The sequence below is a fragment of the Neoarius graeffei genome, chromosome 11, assembly GCF_027579695.1.
Source record: "Neoarius graeffei isolate fNeoGra1 chromosome 11, fNeoGra1.pri, whole genome shotgun sequence".
In the NCBI taxonomy this organism is placed as follows: Eukaryota; Metazoa; Chordata; class Actinopteri; order Siluriformes; family Ariidae; genus Neoarius; species Neoarius graeffei.
In genome coordinates, this window is record NC_083579.1 from 34,110,701 (window position 1) to 34,129,908 (window position 19,208).

At 41.1% G+C, this 19,208-nt stretch overlaps 1 protein-coding gene across 3 annotated transcripts; it reads right to left on the bottom strand.

Annotated features, from left to right (window-relative positions):
* Positions 1–1,662: 1,662 nt before the first annotated feature.
* Positions 1,663–17,556, bottom strand: znf395a (zinc finger protein 395a). Of its 3 annotated transcripts, none has more exons than XM_060933746.1 (10): positions 17,451–17,556; positions 13,665–13,883; positions 13,384–13,571; positions 13,201–13,307; positions 12,912–13,102; positions 12,710–12,810; positions 11,201–11,420; positions 9,760–9,855; positions 6,669–6,790; positions 1,663–3,172 (listed from the first exon to the last, which is right to left on the bottom strand). In XM_060933746.1, the coding sequence occupies exons 2-10, from the start codon at positions 13,842–13,844 to the stop codon at positions 3,061–3,063; spliced, it is 1,317 nt and encodes a 438-aa protein (XP_060789729.1). In that variant the 5' UTR covers positions 13,845–13,883; positions 17,451–17,556; the 3' UTR covers positions 1,663–3,060. The 3 variants fall into 3 exon arrangements, with proteins under 3 accessions (XP_060789729.1, XP_060789727.1, XP_060789728.1); XM_060933744.1 differs by having other exon boundaries at positions 11,201–11,423; XM_060933745.1 differs by lacking the exon at positions 17,451–17,556 and adding an exon at positions 16,552–17,427 and having other exon boundaries at positions 11,201–11,423.
* Positions 17,557–19,208: the final 1,652 nt, after the last annotated feature.

The window sequence follows — 19,208 nt, forward strand, 5'->3', positions numbered from 1 at the left end:
GTAAAATTTCAGGTTCATATGGCAACGCAACGCTTGCTGAAAACGATGCAATACACATACCACACCACTACGTGCGCTGTAAGACGGTCCCATCGGAGACACCAGAACAATAGAAGTAGACGCATGTGCATAAACCCCTTCTTCTGTAGCATTAGCCACATAAAGTTTTGATTATTAATCAGTAGCGTAAAACGAAAGACACGGAAAGAGGAATGAATGGGGGTAGATGGAAGCCGGTACGCCAACATTCTGATATCCTCCACAATTCTTTAATGGTCCAGAATAAATTGAATGCTACACGTTGATGGATTACTTTGTTCTTCTACGCCCTTTTTGAGGAATGTATTGTCGGACTTAAACCAACATCTGAAGAGGTGAGATCGCTCCTTTTTTTTTTTTCCTATTTTTGCTGGCGGGATTGTTTTTGTTTTTGGAAAGCGCACGGGCGGTGCGCGGTTTGGTACTGCTTCTGCAGTGTTTGGACTAAAGACTCTGCCCTAAGGGCTATTCTCTCTCTCTCACTTTGCACCATTACACAATAAATATTCACAGTGAAAATATTTTGTAAGCGCGTTTCATGAACCAAGTTATAGGATTTGTTGACAACTCGCATCGAGTTCGTTACACTTCTACCCGGTGTGAAGCACTGACAGTCATGTGGTTGTGACGTCATCGTAAACAAATCCGTTCTACTCATCCAGACGACTTCGCAACGGCGCTGTTGCCAGATTTTTTCACTCTGGAACCCGTTCTCAAAAGATTTCGTTTTGGGGCACCCAAAACGCCGGTGCCGTGTGGATGCCAGGCCGAAACGATAAACAATTTTATCAGATTCACCTGAATCCGTTGCCGTGTGGACAGGGCCTTAGACACCGGCCTTTCATTTAAACTAAGATCTTTTCCCTGACTACATGCTGTGAATTACACTGCCAATGTGACTGAAAAACCTTTTGTGTCACAGGTCTGCTACAGGTTTGTCTCTGATGGCAACCATGCATAACTTGCTTTTTCTTTCCCAGGCTCCTTTCCTCCAGGCTCTCCTCAGGTCCCAACACATCTTTTAAATACTAACTGTATTCTACTTATTTTTGTCATGTACATCAAGAGAGATTATTGCAAAATATTTAAAGCATTAAAGGTAAAACACAAATGTGCAAAATCTCACCGGAGCATGTTTATCATCAAACAAAATTAAAAAAATAAAAAATAAAAAAGTACACACATTTTCCCCTGCTAAACTTCATATCCTTGAGTGAATTTGTGATCATTTTGTTATACAGCTTTTTTTAAATAACCCCACCTCCTCGAAATACAATCAGGTCTTTAATTCTAGGATTTACAAAGTACAAATTATTCAATATTTATATTTGACACCTTTTTGAGTTCCGTCTGAGTGATGGGCACAAAGAAACAAAAAAAAGGAAAAGAAAGAAGAAAAAAAAAGAAAAACTTGACGTACGTATCTACAGGAAATAAGTTCCACGTTATTAGGACACATCCAAGAAATGAGCTCTCGTACATGTTTACAAGCAACATCACAGACCTTAGACTTTTTTTTTTTTTTTAAGAATCCATCATCGTAATATATTATATTTATTATACGTGTGTATATACACGTGCTTTTCTGCGTGTGAGAACAAAAGAAGTAAAAGACACGCTGGCTTACATAGAAAGTGTATTAAAACATGAAAATAACAAATTTCAGAAAATGTCAAAATGTAAAACTCCAGAGTCATTTCATGCAAAATACTGTACATGTTGTAACTGTTGGATTCGTATGAAGATTAGTTCACACTTTAGTGACAAATTTTCCTGATGATGAACCTCCTTGAATGTACTTTTCCAATTTCAGTTTCGTTATCTGAAGGTCTCATTAACATTGCAAAATTTTTTTTGAATTGCACCAACATAACAGCAATTCAAAATATAATAAATGCTTGGACCCAAAAACATTAAGTTTCCACGAAACTCTTTTTTTTTTTTTTTTTTGTTCATGGGTTTATTTTTGTTCTGCAGAAGTGCGACACAAATTAATCCTCATTTTGAAAGAGTTTTCCTTTTGTTTGGGTTTTAATAATAAGTTCTTATATAAAATAAGTCATAAGTAGTGCAGCTGAGTGATGATAAGGGCGTGATCAGAAGTACAATTAAAAACAGGAAAACAGAAAAGGATTTCATTTGGAACAAAAAAATATATATATATATTAAGTGTACAATAAGAATTAAATGTTCCAAAAATAATCATCACCGATTCCCAATACAAAGACTGGTCACATTTTCTGAAATCAAATCTGTGATCAAATTTCTCTGCCAGTTTCATGTTAGACAAATTCATCTTCTGCAACTGAAACGAAAATGTCTTTCGCACGCAAGACATGAGATGTAGAAACTGATGTTACAGTTATTACACTTCTCAATACAAAACACTATCTGTTTGTCGTTATAAAACACAAAACAGCACGTTAGCTGGTATACATGGCATACATAAACATAAAGGCGTGTATGCTTTTAAAGCACGTCCATACAAATGACTTTCACCGTCAAGCTGCCGTTCACTTCCTCCCCTGAAAAAAGAAAAAAAAAACAGCGTCTTTCTGTAGAGATGAGGCGTCTTTTGAAGTGCAGAAAAATAAAAAATAAAAAACATTAAAACAGAAAGAGGATTGGGTTTTCTGGAATGACTGCGAATCTCACGGTAAACAATCAGCACCATATGGAGTGCCAAGATCCTTGATTAATCAGAGATCAGCGCCTTCACAAAAAACACGGCGGTTGTGTATTGAAGAAAGAAATCGGCACAGAGTGGAGCCCGAAACGACCTCGACGAGCTCAGGAAGACTTCTGGAGAGAGACTGGGTGTGGTGTACGTCAACCCAGAGTTAAATCAGCACCGATGAGAGACGATGCCCCAAACAGTCAAGCGTCTCAGACAAAATGAACAGAAATTTAAAAAAAAAAAAAAAAGGTTTGTTTGTCTGGTTTCCCTCCACCGTAACTGATCCACCTGTTCTTTTCCCCCTCAGTCTCTGGTTTGTATGTTGTTCAGCTCAGCACCAGCTTTCAGTCCAAAAATCTCTGGCAGGCTTTTTTCCAGCGGCAGGCTGTACACCACTGATCCCGGTGCTCGATACCGTACACCTTCCGGCACTTTTTAGCCTCGCCTCGAACCCTCCTGTCGTCAAAATGAACAAGAGAACTTTAACGACTCAGTAATACAACAACATTACAGACAATGCAAAAAGCTGACACTCAAACCAAATGACAATGGAGATTATGTTGATGTTCTTATAAGCATTACTACAAATATTATTATTATTACTATTCTCATCATTATGTGTGTTTGTATCAGCATTACTGCATCTGTTCTCAAGTTTTTTTTGTGTATCTTACAGATATTGTATTTCTTAATCTTGGTTTTCACATTTATATTCAGCCCTGGTTCTTACATATATTGTTACAAGACCTCGTTACTTTGTGAAGCACCTGATAACTCGTTAGTATAAATACACAGGTGATTATAGGAAATCGCATGCGCTGATTGGTCGAAAAAGTTCAGGCTGTTTCTTGATAATCACCTCGAGCGACTCGGCAAAATGACAGCCAATCACTTCATCACCGTAAGTGAGGAAGAATTACAAATTATGAACGAAAATGCTATTACTAAAAGCACTAAGGATGCCACGAAGTTTGGTCTGAAACTATTCAAAGGTAAGGTGGAATTGTGATTTATTTTATCCATTTCAAAACAAAGTATTTTACGTGACTCGGCGCAGATAAGTGACAGAAGTCTGCACCGTGCCATTATTACATTTGCATGCCGCTTTTGAAGTTGGAAATACATTTTTTTATACGATTTTTAAACTTTTTTGAAATAATAATCTGTGTATTTATACAAAAAATTAATCAGCCTTAGTGAATATTGGTGAATTAATGTCTCCAAAGCAAAAAAAAAAAGGAAATAATTTCTCATTTTACGTTTAATTAAAAGCACTTTGTCTTGGCATTTGTCATTTTATCTCACGCTTATTTAATTTCATCTTCCTGCGATTTATTATTAATAAATTTTTACATAACAGTTTTACGTTATCTTAATACATTATTATTAGCTCATCCAGCCGAAAGGCGATGAGCTTATGCCATCATGTGTTGTCCATCGTCATCCACACTTCAGGAAAACTGCTTCTTCTCTCTCTCAATTCTTCACTGATTTTTATTCTTTTTGGCAGGAAGGTAGGTCTGCCTGGGGTACATATAGCTTCTTCCCAAATTTGCATAATTGCAATTAATAACGGAGATATGGAGTAATTAAGCCCTAACGGGCAGTTTCCACACAAATCGCTTCTTCTCCGGCAATTCTTCACCGATTTTGATTCTTTCTGGCATGAAGGTAGGGGGACCTAGGGTGCATATAACTTCTACCCACTCCGGCCCCGTCTAATCCAGAAGGAACGATCCAAAGTGGGCCACCTTGCACAGTTCTACTCTAAAATATTTAAGCTGGACTGGTCGAGAGTAGAACTGCGCAAGGTGGCCCACTTTAGATCGCCCCTTCTGGACTAGACGGGGCTGGTGTGAGCTACGCCATCAATGCCAGTCTCATTGTTATTATTATTACTTTCAAATTAATTTCAGAACAAATTTGCAGCAAAGTTTGCAGTGATAAAACATAAAAACTATTTAAAACAAAACACCACCTTTTCACAAGCCTTTTAAACTTTTCCAGACATTCTAAGTTTCTTGCTTCCTTCCTTATTATAAATGTCTTAAGTGCCCCTGGTGAAAAATAAATGTGCTAAGTGTACTAAAATTTAGCATACTTGTGTACTTGAAGCCACACTAATCATCAGTATACTTCAAGTGTGTTTATGATTAGTTAACTTGAGGCATGCTATTTTGGAACAACTAATTTTGTACTAAATATATTTTAATTGTAATTAAATTGTAGAAAAGTGCAACTTGAAGTGTATTTAGTGTACTTTTATGTGCTAAAGTGGAACAACTTAAATTATATTTTGTATACTTTAAGTATATGACTTTATATGTACTAATATATGCTTAATTAGTACTTTGTATTATAAGTAGGGTTGCAAAGGGGCAGAAAATTTCCGGTATATTTCCGGCAAATTTCCAGAAACTTTCCATGGAAACTTTAGTTAGGGAATTTTGGGAATTTTGCTTCCACACACTGGATGGCGTATGTGGCATTTTTCTGTTAAATAAGATGACAAAAAATGCAAATATGTAGATAGCAAGCTGAACTAATGGAAGGGTCTTCAAAACATTTAAAATTGATGAAATCTTGTGTCGTTACATAAAACCGTCTAGCAGGAGCCAGAAGAAACAGCATCACATTTTGCAGTAGCTAGCACCATGATAAGCTAACTTCTTTAATTAAATGGTGCTAGCTAGCTTACATTTAGCATATCTGGTTTACCAGTAAGCAATAGATTTTGATAGTTAAACTTTAACACCGTAGATCAAATATCATCTACCTCATATCATCATCATCATCATCATCATCATCATCATCAAAACGTACTTGACTGTATGTAGTCCTTTGGCTCAAGTGCTTCAATAGTCTGTATCTGTGTTGTGGGCTCAAAAAAGTTGCTTTAGTAGTTCAGAATTCTAGAAATCATTGTGCATGTGATGGAGGAATGCACAATGCATGTAGGGGGTGTGGCCTCAATAGCTCTACAGGAAGTAGTGTGCTATGTCCCTGTGATTGAGGAATAGCAAATTATACTCAACTGTACTCACATCAAATCTGATAGTTTTAGCCAAGATTATGCTACAATATTTTTTTCTACCAACTATATTTATGTTCCCAACCTTCAACTTTTGATAATTCCCAGTTTATTCCCAATAATTCCTGTTAATTCCCATGGAAAGTTTCCAACTTTGAAAATTCCTGGAATTTTGCAACCCTAATTCTAAGTACCTTAAAAATTAGTACACTTTAGAAATTACACATAACTTTCACTTAAAGTATATTTTAGTATAATATATTTCTATAAAGTGTAATACAGTATAATTATTTTAAAGTGTGTTAAAACTGTTAGCATGAAAGCATGATGTTAGTATACTTTTTATATATTTACAAAAAGTACAATTTGTGCAAGTACATTTTCGATATACTATTGAAAATATGAATATACTTTAAATACAATAAAGTACATTTTTTTTCGCCAGGGGCATCATGATAATAAAATGTGATTAGAGCTTTACGGAATATCTAACGTCACAAAATCTAGAGCCTTATTATCCAGTGTGTGAGATAAGTTTTTAAAATGACACCAGAATAAAACTCTGCTGAAATGCCTATAAATCGAATAATATATCAATACAGTATTGAAAACAATTTAATTCTAATGGTCTCAACTCGATGCTGACATCAAACAAAAACGAGAAAAGCACTCGGAGAGCGCAGACCTCCGCCAAGAATCCTTTAAAAAAATCTGGGATCCAGAAGGTGATCCGGATCACCACCAAAATTTAATGGATTGTTACTTGTGCCCAGTCACACCTCTGGAAAAAATTTCAGAGCAATCCGTTCATTACTTTTTCCGTAATGTTGCTAACAGACAAACCAACAAACAAACAAATGCTACCGAAAACATAACCTCCTTGGCGGAGGTAACAAAAGGGTGAGGATGAACCAGACGCACCGTGTGGCGCAGTGGCTTCTTGGAGGCGAAACGCTGGCATGGTGTGGAGGCCTGGAGGGGGCGCTGTGGTTCTGGAGCCACTGTTCTCCTACGCTGACTGACCGACGACGGAACGGAGCGGCCTGGAGATGAACAGAAACACAAACTCAGTACATATCGTCATCATTATACCACGGCTTTACAGTACAGTATTCACACCAAGAGTTATATGCACCATATAAAAATATCAGGCCAAAAAGATATTATGATACTCTGAGCATTTTCATGACTTGAGGTTTGGTGGTAAACAAATAATTTAACAAAATCAGACCCATTCAATCTTGTTACTTTGAGGCACTCAATGTTTGAAAGGTAAAGAAGAAAGCCATAATACTTTACAGAAACTGTTGTTAACTTTATTCTTCTTTAAGCATTCTTTGGTAGAACGACTTGTGTGCTTCGGGTCGTTGTCTTGCTGCATGATCCACCTTCTCTTGAGATTCAGTTCATGGACAAATGTCCTGAGGCCATTATTAAAAAATGTTCTGTTTCCGGTCCACCGGCCGGGTGAGTGCCGTTTGTGCGGCTGAATTTTTTTTTTTTAACGCCGGTTTTTCTACATTTTTTTTCGGGTTCGTAAATCTAAAATCGAACTTGACATTTATGCATTCCCAGGGCTTTCCACTAAGGCTCATACTAGCCAACCATGACAAATAAGGAGCACAAAATAAACTCTGTGCACGCAGTTCCCAGGATTAAATGCATTTTCCACAGACCATTTATTCACTTTACTCAAATACAAAATAAAATGGCAGTAAATCTTCTTTCTTTTCTTGCGTATTGCATCATGAGGCGTTCCTGGCTTGTAAATCTCTTATTTTCGGTGCATGACACATTCACGCAGCTGAGCATGCTATGAATTAACAACGACAACGGTCTGCAGTGGGGCTACACAATTACACACTCAGCGAACATTTCTCCATTTGTGTATGAAAATACACTCCAACCACTCAGTTTGGCTTCATTTACAACCAACGGTGTCTTTTGATGCCAGCACGTAATTGAACGAGAGAAGACTGGTTTACCGGAGACAAAATAAGCGTTATCTCTGCTTCTGTTCCCTCCGACACACTACTGCCTCCGCCGAGTGCGCACGCACTCTGAACTGAATCAGCTCTGCGCATGCGCCGTGCGGCACAAAAAAAAGGCAGCCACCATGAAGGAAGGAGATCCGGAGTTTTCAAACATTTGCTTAAGTGTGAAATCGCAAAATGGTATTCTAGCGAACAACAAAATAGTAAAGATTCAGAAAAACAAATCATTCAGTGATCATTTTAATAGTGTAATTTCATCCGAACTAGGCCTAACGCTCGATTTAGAACTACAAAAATGTCCGACACACGGACTTTTAAGTACCTTTGTAAAAGTTTTGCAAATGTTGCAGTCAGCATTTAAAATGCTAGCTTAAAGTTTTTGTACAAGTTTCAGTTGATTAAACTGTCATTTTATTAAACGTGTCTGCTTTTGTAATAAAAAAGTACTGAAAGAAAAAGCAAACACAGCATTGTGATTTCTTATCCATCCATATAAAAAAAATAAAATAAATAAATAAATAAATAAATCCCTCCCACCCGACTGAAAATTTTTTTGCTCACCCAGTGGACAGGAAACGGATTTTTTTTTTTAAGGATGGCCTGACATTTTCCTTTAGAATTCGCTGGTATAATTCAGAATTCGTTGTTCCGTCAATGATGGCAAGCCGTCCTGGCCCAGATGCAGCAAAACAGGCCCAAACCATGATACTACCACCACCATGTTTCACAGATGGGATAAGGTTCTTATGCTGGAATGCAGTGTTTTCCTTTCTCCAAACATAACGCTTCTCATTTAAACCAAAAAGTTCTATTTTGGTCTCATCCATCCACAAAACATTTTTCCAATAGCCTTCTGGCTTGTCCACGTGATCTTTAGCAAACTGCAGATGAGCAGCAATGTTCTTTTTGGAGAGCAGTGGCTTTCTCCTTGCAACCTTGCCATGCACTCCATTGTTGTTCAGTGTTCTCCTGATGGTGGACTCATGAACATTAGCCAATGTGAGAGAGGCCATCAGTTGCTTAGAAGTTACCCTGGAGTCCTTTGTGACCTCGCCGACTATTTCACGCCTTGCTCTTGGAGCGATCTTTGTTGGTCAACCACTCCTGAGGAGGGTAACGATGGTCTTGAATTTCCTCCATTTATACACAATCTGTCTGACTGTGGATTGGTGGAGTCCAAACTCTTTAGAGATGGTTTTGTAACCTTTTCCAGCCTGATGAGCATCAACAACACTTTTTCTGAGGTCCTCAGAAATCTCATTTGCTCGGGCCATGATACACTTCCACAAACGTGTTGTGAAGATCAGACTTTGATAGATCCCTGTTCTTTAAATAAAACAGGGTGCCCACTCACACCTGATTGTCATCCCATTGATTGAAAACACCTGACTCTAATTTCACCTTCAAATTAACTGCTAATCCTAAAGGTTCACATACTTTTGCCACTCACAGATATGTAATATTGGATCATTTTCCTCAATAAATAAATGACCAAGTATAATATTTTTGTCTCATTTGTTTAACCGGGTTCTCTTTATCAACTTTTAGGACTTGTGTGAAAATCTGATGATGTTTTTAGGTCATATTTATGCAGAAATATAGAAAATTCTAAAGGGTTCACAAATTTCAAGCACCACTGTAAATAATCAAAATCAATCCAATGGCTGCAATTTTATAATTTGTCCACTAGGTGGCAGTGTTTCATAGCAATAACAATGTGGCAGCAGACCAAAGGCAAAAACAAACATTTTACTTAGGAAAAAACACACAGTCCGTTTTAACCTTTCCTTCGACTTAAGATTTTACACTATGGCCTGCTTTACTGCCTAAAACAGCAGCGTGCACTCCGGCACATGTCAGCACAGCAGTCTGCAAAAGTCATACTGAGTCATACTGAGTCATAACACATAGCAAAACCGCAAACCGCAGTTCTTGAGCTGAGCACGTACTTCTACCCCCCTGGCAGAATTTCTCAACACATCTCACTGAAAGGTTAACCTGGCGGAGAAGAGGCTGACCTGTTTACTCTGGTGTGCTGTCACAGGAGGCGTCCAGCGAGGCGGGGCAGGCACACACACGGCTTTACACAGAGTCAAACCAACAGGAGGCAGAGCCTGGAGCAACACACACGCACCAGAGAGGCTCTGTGACTTACGATTCTTACAAAAAGACTCACACCAAGAATCCTTATGAAATTAATATGAAGTTATATTAATATATGTTATCGTTTCTATAGCAACAGCTTATACATAGAGACTTGTATGTCACATGCGCCACATAAACGTATGAACAATCACGTGCAATCAATCAATCATCGATATGATGATATTTTCTGTAAGCAGTAATGTGTTTATGGACGGAGTCTCCAGTAATAACAGTCCCTAAGCTTTCCGACATTCAGGACAGAGATGCTTGCACTTGTTTCGTCTTAACTTCAGGACAGAGAAAAAAAATAAAGGCTGGTGAGGGAACGACTATTTATAGCTCCTATAATGTAACGGAGAACAGGAACTTAATTATTTTACAGACATTAAATGTAAACGTAAGCCATGGCCTAATGGTTAGAGAAGAAGCTCTGGGATCAAAAGGTTGCCAGTTTGATTCCCTGGACCAGCAGGAATGGCTGAAGTGCCCTTGAGCAAGGCACCTAACCACCAACTGCTCCCCAGGCTGCTCTGGGTATGTTGTACGTGGCTCTGGATAAGAGCGTCTGCTAAATACCGTTAATGTAATGTAACGAAACGTAATTACAACTATAAAGTTACAAAGGGTTTAGCTTGGAACATGCCGTTATCGTTGAGCGGTCGATTATTTTCCTATAACAGCATGACACTGAGTGTTCTGTTCCTTACGTAATTCTGTCATTTCATTCTGTAACTGTATAATACTGCGGTTTACACTTTTTTTTTTTTACACAACTTCCTTACAGGTTAATCATAGCCGATTCTTGCCCATTACCCGAGAGCACCAGGTCATATGACAGCTGCTAATTCAGGGTTAGAGCTTTGACAGCTTTCCGCTGAAACACTGCTTACGTAAATTAGTTGGGTTTCTGAAACAAAACCAAAAAGCCAAACCAAAGCTTGCGAAACCCCGGGTTTAACCACAGTCAGTTTGATAAAATTACAACAGAGCGTTTCTTTATAAGAAAGATTCCAGGTAGAATCCTTGAAGAACCTTTAAATGGCTTCTTCTTTTTTTTTTTAAATCCTTTGAACAAAATCAGAATGGATTTTATGTGAAAAGTTTTAACCACCACGACGATACCAGTATCACAGTAACATTAAACATAAGTACCTCAATATCGTGGTAGTATCATGGTTCACATTTACCATAGTTAGCATCATGTGTCACAGAAAGACCCTAGGACTGGATTAGGAGACATATGAGCCACACCCGTGTTTGTCCCTAATCCATCACAAAGCCCTCAGGACGAGGTGCTCGTGTCATATGATCTACCTGGTATGAGTGTTCGGAGTGGACCTGCCAGAAGCTACTGGGGGCCGACTGGCTGAGCGGACTGGGCTGGAGAGGCTCTGGAGTCAGGGGAGGAGATCTCCGATGGCTTGGACTGGAAGGTGAGCCGCACCCAGCCGGAGCTGATGATTGCTCCACATCCTGGTAGATCTCCGTGTAGTAGAAGTCTTCTTCTCTTTGACAGCGCTCCTGTTCACTCTGTCTGCTAGTGAAAACAAGTATAGTGCACCGTGAGAGGAAGCTCCGAATTTCAAATGCCTCTGAACAAGAGACTTCAGTAGATGACGCATTTCTAACAAACTTCTGAAGAAACTTTACAGTTTTGGAACCACCCTATTAAATAAAACAATTTTGCCAAAGTTCTGCTACATTCTCATCTCATCTCATTATCTCTAGCCGCTTTATCCTGTTCTACAGGGTCGCAGGCAAGCTGGAGCCTATCCCAGCTGACTACGGGTGAAAGGCGGGGTACACCCTGGACAAGTCGCCAGGTCATCACAGGGCTGACACATAGACACAGACAACCATTCACACTCACATTCACACCTACGGTCAATTTAGAGTCACCAGTTAACCTAACCTGCATGTCTTTGGACTGTGGGGGAAACCGGAGCACCCGGAGGAAACCCACGCGGACACGGGGAGAACATGCAAACTCCGCACAGAAAGGCCCTCGCCGGCCACAGGCCTCGAACCCGGACCTTCTTGCTGTGAGGCGACAGCGCTAACCACTACACCACCGTGCCGCCCTCTGCTACATTCTATTTAAACCATTTTAAGGTTTAAATACGTTTCTGGAACAATTAACTTGTCGGCAAAGACATGTTTCTACTCAAGTTCTCGAGCATTCTGAGGAAGTAGACCTCCAGAAATACTGTCTCATTTATGTGTTTCTACTCAGGTTCTGGGCTTTCTTGAGGAACCAAAGATTTCCAGAACTATTCCATCACTTACAATATATTTCTACTGAGGTTCTACTGAGGTTTCTGAGGAACCAAAAATTCCCCAGAGTTGTCTGGTCACTCAAGACATGTTTCTACTGTGTTTCTAGGGTTTCTTGAGAAACAAAAGACTCCCTTGAACTATTCTGTCAAGAAATACATGGTTCTACTGAAATTCTCAAACTTTCTCAGGAACTAAAGGGGACATTTTTGAACAAGAATTCCACAATTCCAGGATGTGATCATAACAGAAAAGTACAGTAACACAACAAACACGAATGAGCTTTCATGCAGAACCTCTTTACCAAGCTAAGAACCCTTAACAATCCAAGGCACCCTTGAAGGATTGTTTTCTTGCAGTGTTGGCCATACTGTAATGTGTGCCATTGACCAATCAGCTCAGGTTCCTAGTACCTACTGGAGCAGGAACTAAACCGAAACCATGGACCAGGAACAAAAACGAGTCCTGGTTCCTTGTGAGTTCCGAAAGGTTTCTAAAAAGGTTCCTGTTGTGGAAACATCTGCAAAATTGTCTCACTCTATTACTTACCCCAGGTGAAGAGTGCGAATGTGGCGCTTCATGCCTACAATAGTGGTGAGGATTTTGCCACAGTTTGGCCACAGGCACCTGTACGCCACCTTCACCGAGTTCTAAATGATATAAAGCAGGTAGGAATACAATTTAGCTTCACAAAAAAAAAGCTTTCCCCTGCTGTATATTAAATCTTGCAAAACAAGAAGGAAGCATTTACCTTGCGTTTCCTCGGTGCAGGTTCATCAAACAACATTTGATCCATCTCCATGTCCAGGCCATCGTCAACAGGAGGGGTGCGGTCCGCCCCTGTGTCCGGTGGAGACGGTGCAGGACTGCTGTTTCCATGGTCACAGCTCCAGTAACCACCATCAGACATTTCGCTGCCAGTGCTATCTGTCCCTTTTGAGGCTGTGAACCAAGTTAAGCATGAATTTAAAAAAAAAAAAAAGAAATTTTTTTTTGTCATAGTGAAGTAAGTCACACCAAGAATCTGGAGGTCAGCTAACCTGGAGTTGGTTCTCCATGAATGGGGCTTTGGATCATCGGGCTGCAGGACAGACTGGTTAGCACCATAGCAGCCATGATTTCATCCATGTCAGCACTCTCTACGCTCCTAAACAGAAGATCAGAGAAGATCAGAACCAAGCTGAGAAGATTCAAGTAAACAGAAATCCTTCATGATAACAGACCTTTTTGGCACATCAATGGATGATGACACAGAGTGAGCGACGCTGCCTGACGGGCTCAACCACACGTCCTCCAGTTTCCGGTGCACGTGCTGATTGAGTTTCTGTAGGAATATGGACACCTCATTGTCCACGTGGTTGTGCTGTTCCACAACACCAGCATGCTCTTGTCCACCACAATGCACATACACCTGAGACACACAAAACCAGACCGCGATCAAACCGAAAGCAAAATCAATGAAACGTCATACTCCCAGACTTTATAACTCCTCACTCCTGCTTACCCGCTGTCCCGGGTACAGTTTGACCCTGTGGACACTATGGGCTCCTGCTCCGATCCCGAATATCACAGGAGCTCCATCAGCGTCTCCGTGTCCTCCTATGTCCAGAGGACCCTCTGGTGACGAGTTGCACAGCAAGGCTCCTAGAGGAGAGCGCTTCCCTAACCTGGTCCTTGGTAGCATCGTTGCTCCTGCGGGAGATCAGCTGCACCAACAGAAAAGCTGAAAAGAGGAAACAAAAGAGAAACACTTCCTGTGGTTGGTCTCACACATAACTCAATCTGTATCAAAAGCAACAAATATAAAAAGTTTGGGTTTGAGATTAGATTAACGTTCATTCCATGATGATAGGAATTAGTGTTGTGGTACTCGAGACCAGGCTCAAGACCACTTTTTGAAGGTCTCAATCTCGTCTCGGAATCGACTGCATTTTTGCCCGGTCTTGTATCGGTCTCAGAGTTTTATTTCAAGACCGGTCAAGACCACAACCGCAGGGATTTCACTAAATTGCCTGTGAATTGTCTGACTTATTTGTTAACATTGTTCCTGTGATTGGATGTAAAATTTCCTGCTTCAAATACGTCTAATAATGTGACTTGTTGCTAATTTGAAAATTTACTTCCTGTTAACAGCTGTCACCCCTCCCTTTCCCCGCCCCACTTCACACACACTGATCTGGTTCTGGTCTTGCCCCGCCTTGGTCTCGGTCTTGACTTGATCTCAACCCCTCAGTGTCTTGGTCTCAATCCACTTTGGTCTTGGCCATGATGAGAAGCAGCTTTGTGACAAAAAGGTTGCCAGTTTGATTCCCTGGACCAGCAGGAATGGCTGAAGTTCCCTTGAGCACAGCACCTAACCCCCAACTGTTCCCCAGGCTGTTCTGGGTACATTGTACATCGCCCTGGATAAGAGCGTCTGCTAAATGCCATTAATGTCATGTCATGATTTGGTCTTGACTACAACACTAACAGGAACTCATCTCATCTCATTATCTCTAGCCGCTTTATCCTGTCCTACAGGGTCGCAGGCAAGCTGGAGCCTATCCCAGCTGACTACGGGCGAAAGGCGGGGTACACCCTGGACAAGTCGCCAGGTCATCACAGGGCTGACACATAGACACAGACAACCATTCACACTCACATTCACACCTACGCTCAATTTAGAGTCACCAGTTAACCTAACCTGCATGTCTTTGGACTGTGGGGGAAACCGGAGCACCCGGAGGAAACCCACGCGGACACGGGGAGAACATGCAAACTCCGCACAGAAAGGCCCTCGCCGGCCACGGGGCTCGAACCCGGACCTTCTTGCTGTGAGGCGACAGCGCTAACCACTACACCACCGTGCCGCCCCACTAACAGGAACTGACTAATTTAATTAGATTAGATTCACTTTATTCATCCCACATCGGGGAAATTCATGTGTTACAGTAGCAAGAAAAAGTCAAACAGATAACAAATAAAACTGAAATAAAAATTAGACAAACGAAGGATTAAATAAAGAGGGCTATTTGCATTATCTACCGTGAAAAAGTATAGAAAAAAAAATTGCCTTATTGATAGGCTCGGAAAAATTGCACATTACAGGTAGACTCTGTGTGTGTGTGTATGTATATAACACACACACACATATATACATAAATAATATTTATATTTATATGCATAAAAATAGTTTAAGGCCTATATTATTGCACATAATTGCATCGATGAGAGATGGCAGAGGTAGTAGTGGTGAAGTAGTGCAAATATAACGACAAACAGGTTATTGGTGCTACGTTACAAGTTGTGGGTGTTAATGACCATTTAACAACATTAAATGCAACTATATATGACTTGTCACTCTTTAATAAAAAATACATTATAATCATTGACAATTTGCTGTGGTACAAGAGGAAGAAAACACTCCAAGATGTGCTGTTAGAGGAAAAATAATCAATTTCAACTAATTATTTTTTTCATCACACCATCTCGTCATTGATTATTTTCCTATCACGGCATGACACAGTGCATTTTATTCTTCATGTATTTGCCTGTATTTAGAGAATTTAACCCATTTCTTGTTTTTCCCCCTAATGAAGATATAAAGTTTTTAAATGACACAACAGGTCAACTAATAAACAAACGTTATTCAAGATAGATGCTTTTCTACTTGAACGGGACTTTACTTGATCATAGTTTTAAGCTAGTAAAAAAAAAAAGTTATACTAATGAAAAAAGTCCAAGTGCTTACACACTACCCCTTGAGTTTCATTTACACCACTGTAAGCAAACATCATTACTAAGAGCTATGACAGATGACCAGAAGTGCTTATGTAAGAAGGGTGTTAAAAATACTACAATATAAAACGGCACACAATGTGATAATTAAAGTCTAACTGTACACTCAAACCCCCGCTGATTACAGCCTGCCGCAGCAACCTGGCAATCAGGCGTGTGGCCACTTACTGGCCAAGTTATTCCAACACCATGACATGAAATGATGCAAAATCCTGAAAGACCGGGTCTCACACTATGACTCATCAATCCATCAAACAGAAACCAGTCAAAACCTGACAATGATCTCATGATTGCCAGTTCAGGACTCACATGAGCCTACTCACGTAGCACCATGAGTTACAGTCAGACCGAGGGATGGTGTGAAAAGGTTGTTCGCTGATTTGAGATGTCTCTCGAATCATTAGAAGTAGCACGAGAGAGGATCAGAGTGGGCTGCAGCAACAGGATGACACCCGTATACCTTCCCTCCTGTGGTTCTGCTTGCACTTACGCCCATTATGGGTGGAATATGGCGGGAATGTTCGGCCCTAAAAGCCATTAGAACGAAAGACACTGGGAAAGCGTGATGTGAAGCTGGTTTTAAATTTCCACGATTCCAGTAAAGGCTTACTCACAAGTGAAAGTGATCTTCATAGAACTTTCAGCGCTTTCCAAGTGTACTTTCAGCATTCCTCCTGTTGCACCATGGTCAAATCCTCTCACTACTCGATGAACTTCTGAGTGTCTGATTTTAGTCAGTGTAATCATTGCACATGTTTTCAGTAACAGCATGGTGGGTTAAGACGAAAACACATGAGCCTTTGTCACAAGAATGCACAAGGTTCATACACTTTGCACAAACAGTTAAGAAGATCAGCAGTGTGTGTGTGTGTGTGTGTGTGTAGCATTTCATTTCCAGCTGTATTACATCCATCACCCACAGGAAATGCCTCCTCGACTGCACTGCACGGGTTCTAATAAAAGGTTCTAAAGCCTGAAAGATGAGAACGAGGCAAACAAAGCACCATCACTCCGAGCTCATTTCACAGATCCCACCGACGTCATCAATGTATGGATGACGTCACACCAATGCAGCTGTTATAGAGGGATTCATTGAGCTTCTTATGCCCAGCTTATTGACATGCAGTGCTTCTTTCCTGCCTCTGGTTACTGCAGTAAACCATGTTCTTCTATATGCGCGCAGGGATGATGTGGTGTTTTTTCCTCCTTTTTTTTTTTTTTTTAATTACAGAACATCTGTTTAAAGTATTGATATATAAATGCACAAAGCACGCGTTTGCTTCTCCTTAAAAGCATGCCTCTGAAGCCGAACCCACCCCACACACACACACACACACACACACTACTTTCACTCATTCACAGAACACAAAAACAAACAAACAAACAAACAAACAAACACGCACGCGCTCCTAACAAACCCGAAAACGTCGCGCGCTCCACTATATGCGCGCATGCGCATGCATTCACATATATGCTGATCCATATCCGAATAATCTGAATGAAGATTGTGTACCTGTTTGTCGTCTCCTCCAGCTCACACTCCCCTTTCCCTTCTCCTCTCTGAACTCGCTCTGACCGGCTCCGACTCGCAAGCCTTTCCAAACGCGCACTCGCTCTGAGCACGTGACAAAACCCGCACCGGATTACTGAAGGAGCGCGTGCTGTCTGTCAGGAGTGTACTAGTGGGCGTGGCACTAATTCGTTTCTGCCTCAAAGTGCATACTCTGGACCAATTTCGTTTTTTGTTTTTTTTTTTAATATGAAAGTATGTCCCTTTACACACTCATCCAGAAGGGTAATTTTGCACAAGGCCATCTGTCTACAGCAGAAAAAAATAAAATAACAAAACGCGTCTGGAAAAATCCCAAGCCAGATTCGTGACGTCACCTGCGGAAGCGCCAGCAGGCTGCGCGAGCTTTGCACGGTTTCAGTGCACAGCCTGTGTAGACCAAGCGCTCCCATTTCTCCCTCATTGTCCGGTCTTTTGGGAAACGATGAGTACTAATCCCATCAAGATTGGTGTTGCTACACCCTCCTACGATACATCTGTTCACCATTTTAATAATTACGCGATAACGTCGAAGAAATTTGCAGAAAACCGCCAGGTCGTTTTCTCATAAACAAAACAGCGCTGGCGTAGGGTTCAGAGGGAGGCGTCCCGCAGATGATGTCACGAAAATCAATGTTTGCCGGGAAATCTAAACGCCGAGTTTTTTCAGAGGCGGACCAATTCGCCTCAAATGGCTTGATTTCAACTGAATTCTTCTGGTATTGCGCAAGGGAAAAAAAAATTGCGCAAAATGCAAAATGTGACAGATATTTGACCAAAGTTTAATATAAAATAGGAGAATTACATTGAGGGCGGCACGGTGGTGTAGCGGTTAGCGCTGTCGCCTCACAGCAAGAACATCCGGGTTCGAGCCCCGTAGCCGGCGAGGGCCTTTTTGTGCGGAGTTTGCATGTTCTCCTCGTGTCCGCGTGGGTTTCCTGCAGGTGCTCCGGTTTCCCCCACAGTCCAAAGACATGCAGGTTAGGTTAACTGGTGACTCTAAATTGACCGTAGGTGTGAATGTGAGTGTGAATGGTTGTCTGTGTCTATGTGTCAGCCCTGTGATGACCTGGCGACTTGTCCAGGGTGTACCCCGCCTTTCACCCGTAGTCAGCTGGGATAGGCTCCAGCTTGCCTGCGACCCTGTAGAACAGGATAAAGCGGCTAGAGATAATGAGATGAGATGAAAGTATGTCCCTTTATACACTCATCCAGAAGGGTAGTTTTACACAAGGCCATCTGTCTACAGCAGAAAAAAATAAAATAACAAAACACGTCTGGAAAAATCCCAAGGGAGTCTGGAGCCAGATTGATCCAGATTTGTGACGCCACATGCGGATCCGCCAGCAGGCTGAGAGACAAACACAGGAACACCTAATTTAGAGTATAGTCTCTCTTATTTCTTACCCTGGCAACAGTCAACTTGTGAACTGCCGATTTTCTTGGTCTTTTTCTCGGCTCTGCTTGGTCCTCGGCTTCGAGGGCCTCAGTGGATGCGGCACTTCGCCTTCTGTCAGGGGAGACGAACACGGCTGGCTCCTTTGGTGACGCTGACACAAATGGAGACGGTGTTGTTTTGGGCATTCTAACAGATGGAACTGCATCTTTTTTCAGATCAAGTTGCTTCTTGAAGCCCATTTCCCACTGCAAATAGTTCTCAAAGTTGTCAGGCTTTATGAAGTGAGCCCCGCATATGATGCTGTGGTCTGTTGCATGTTGACA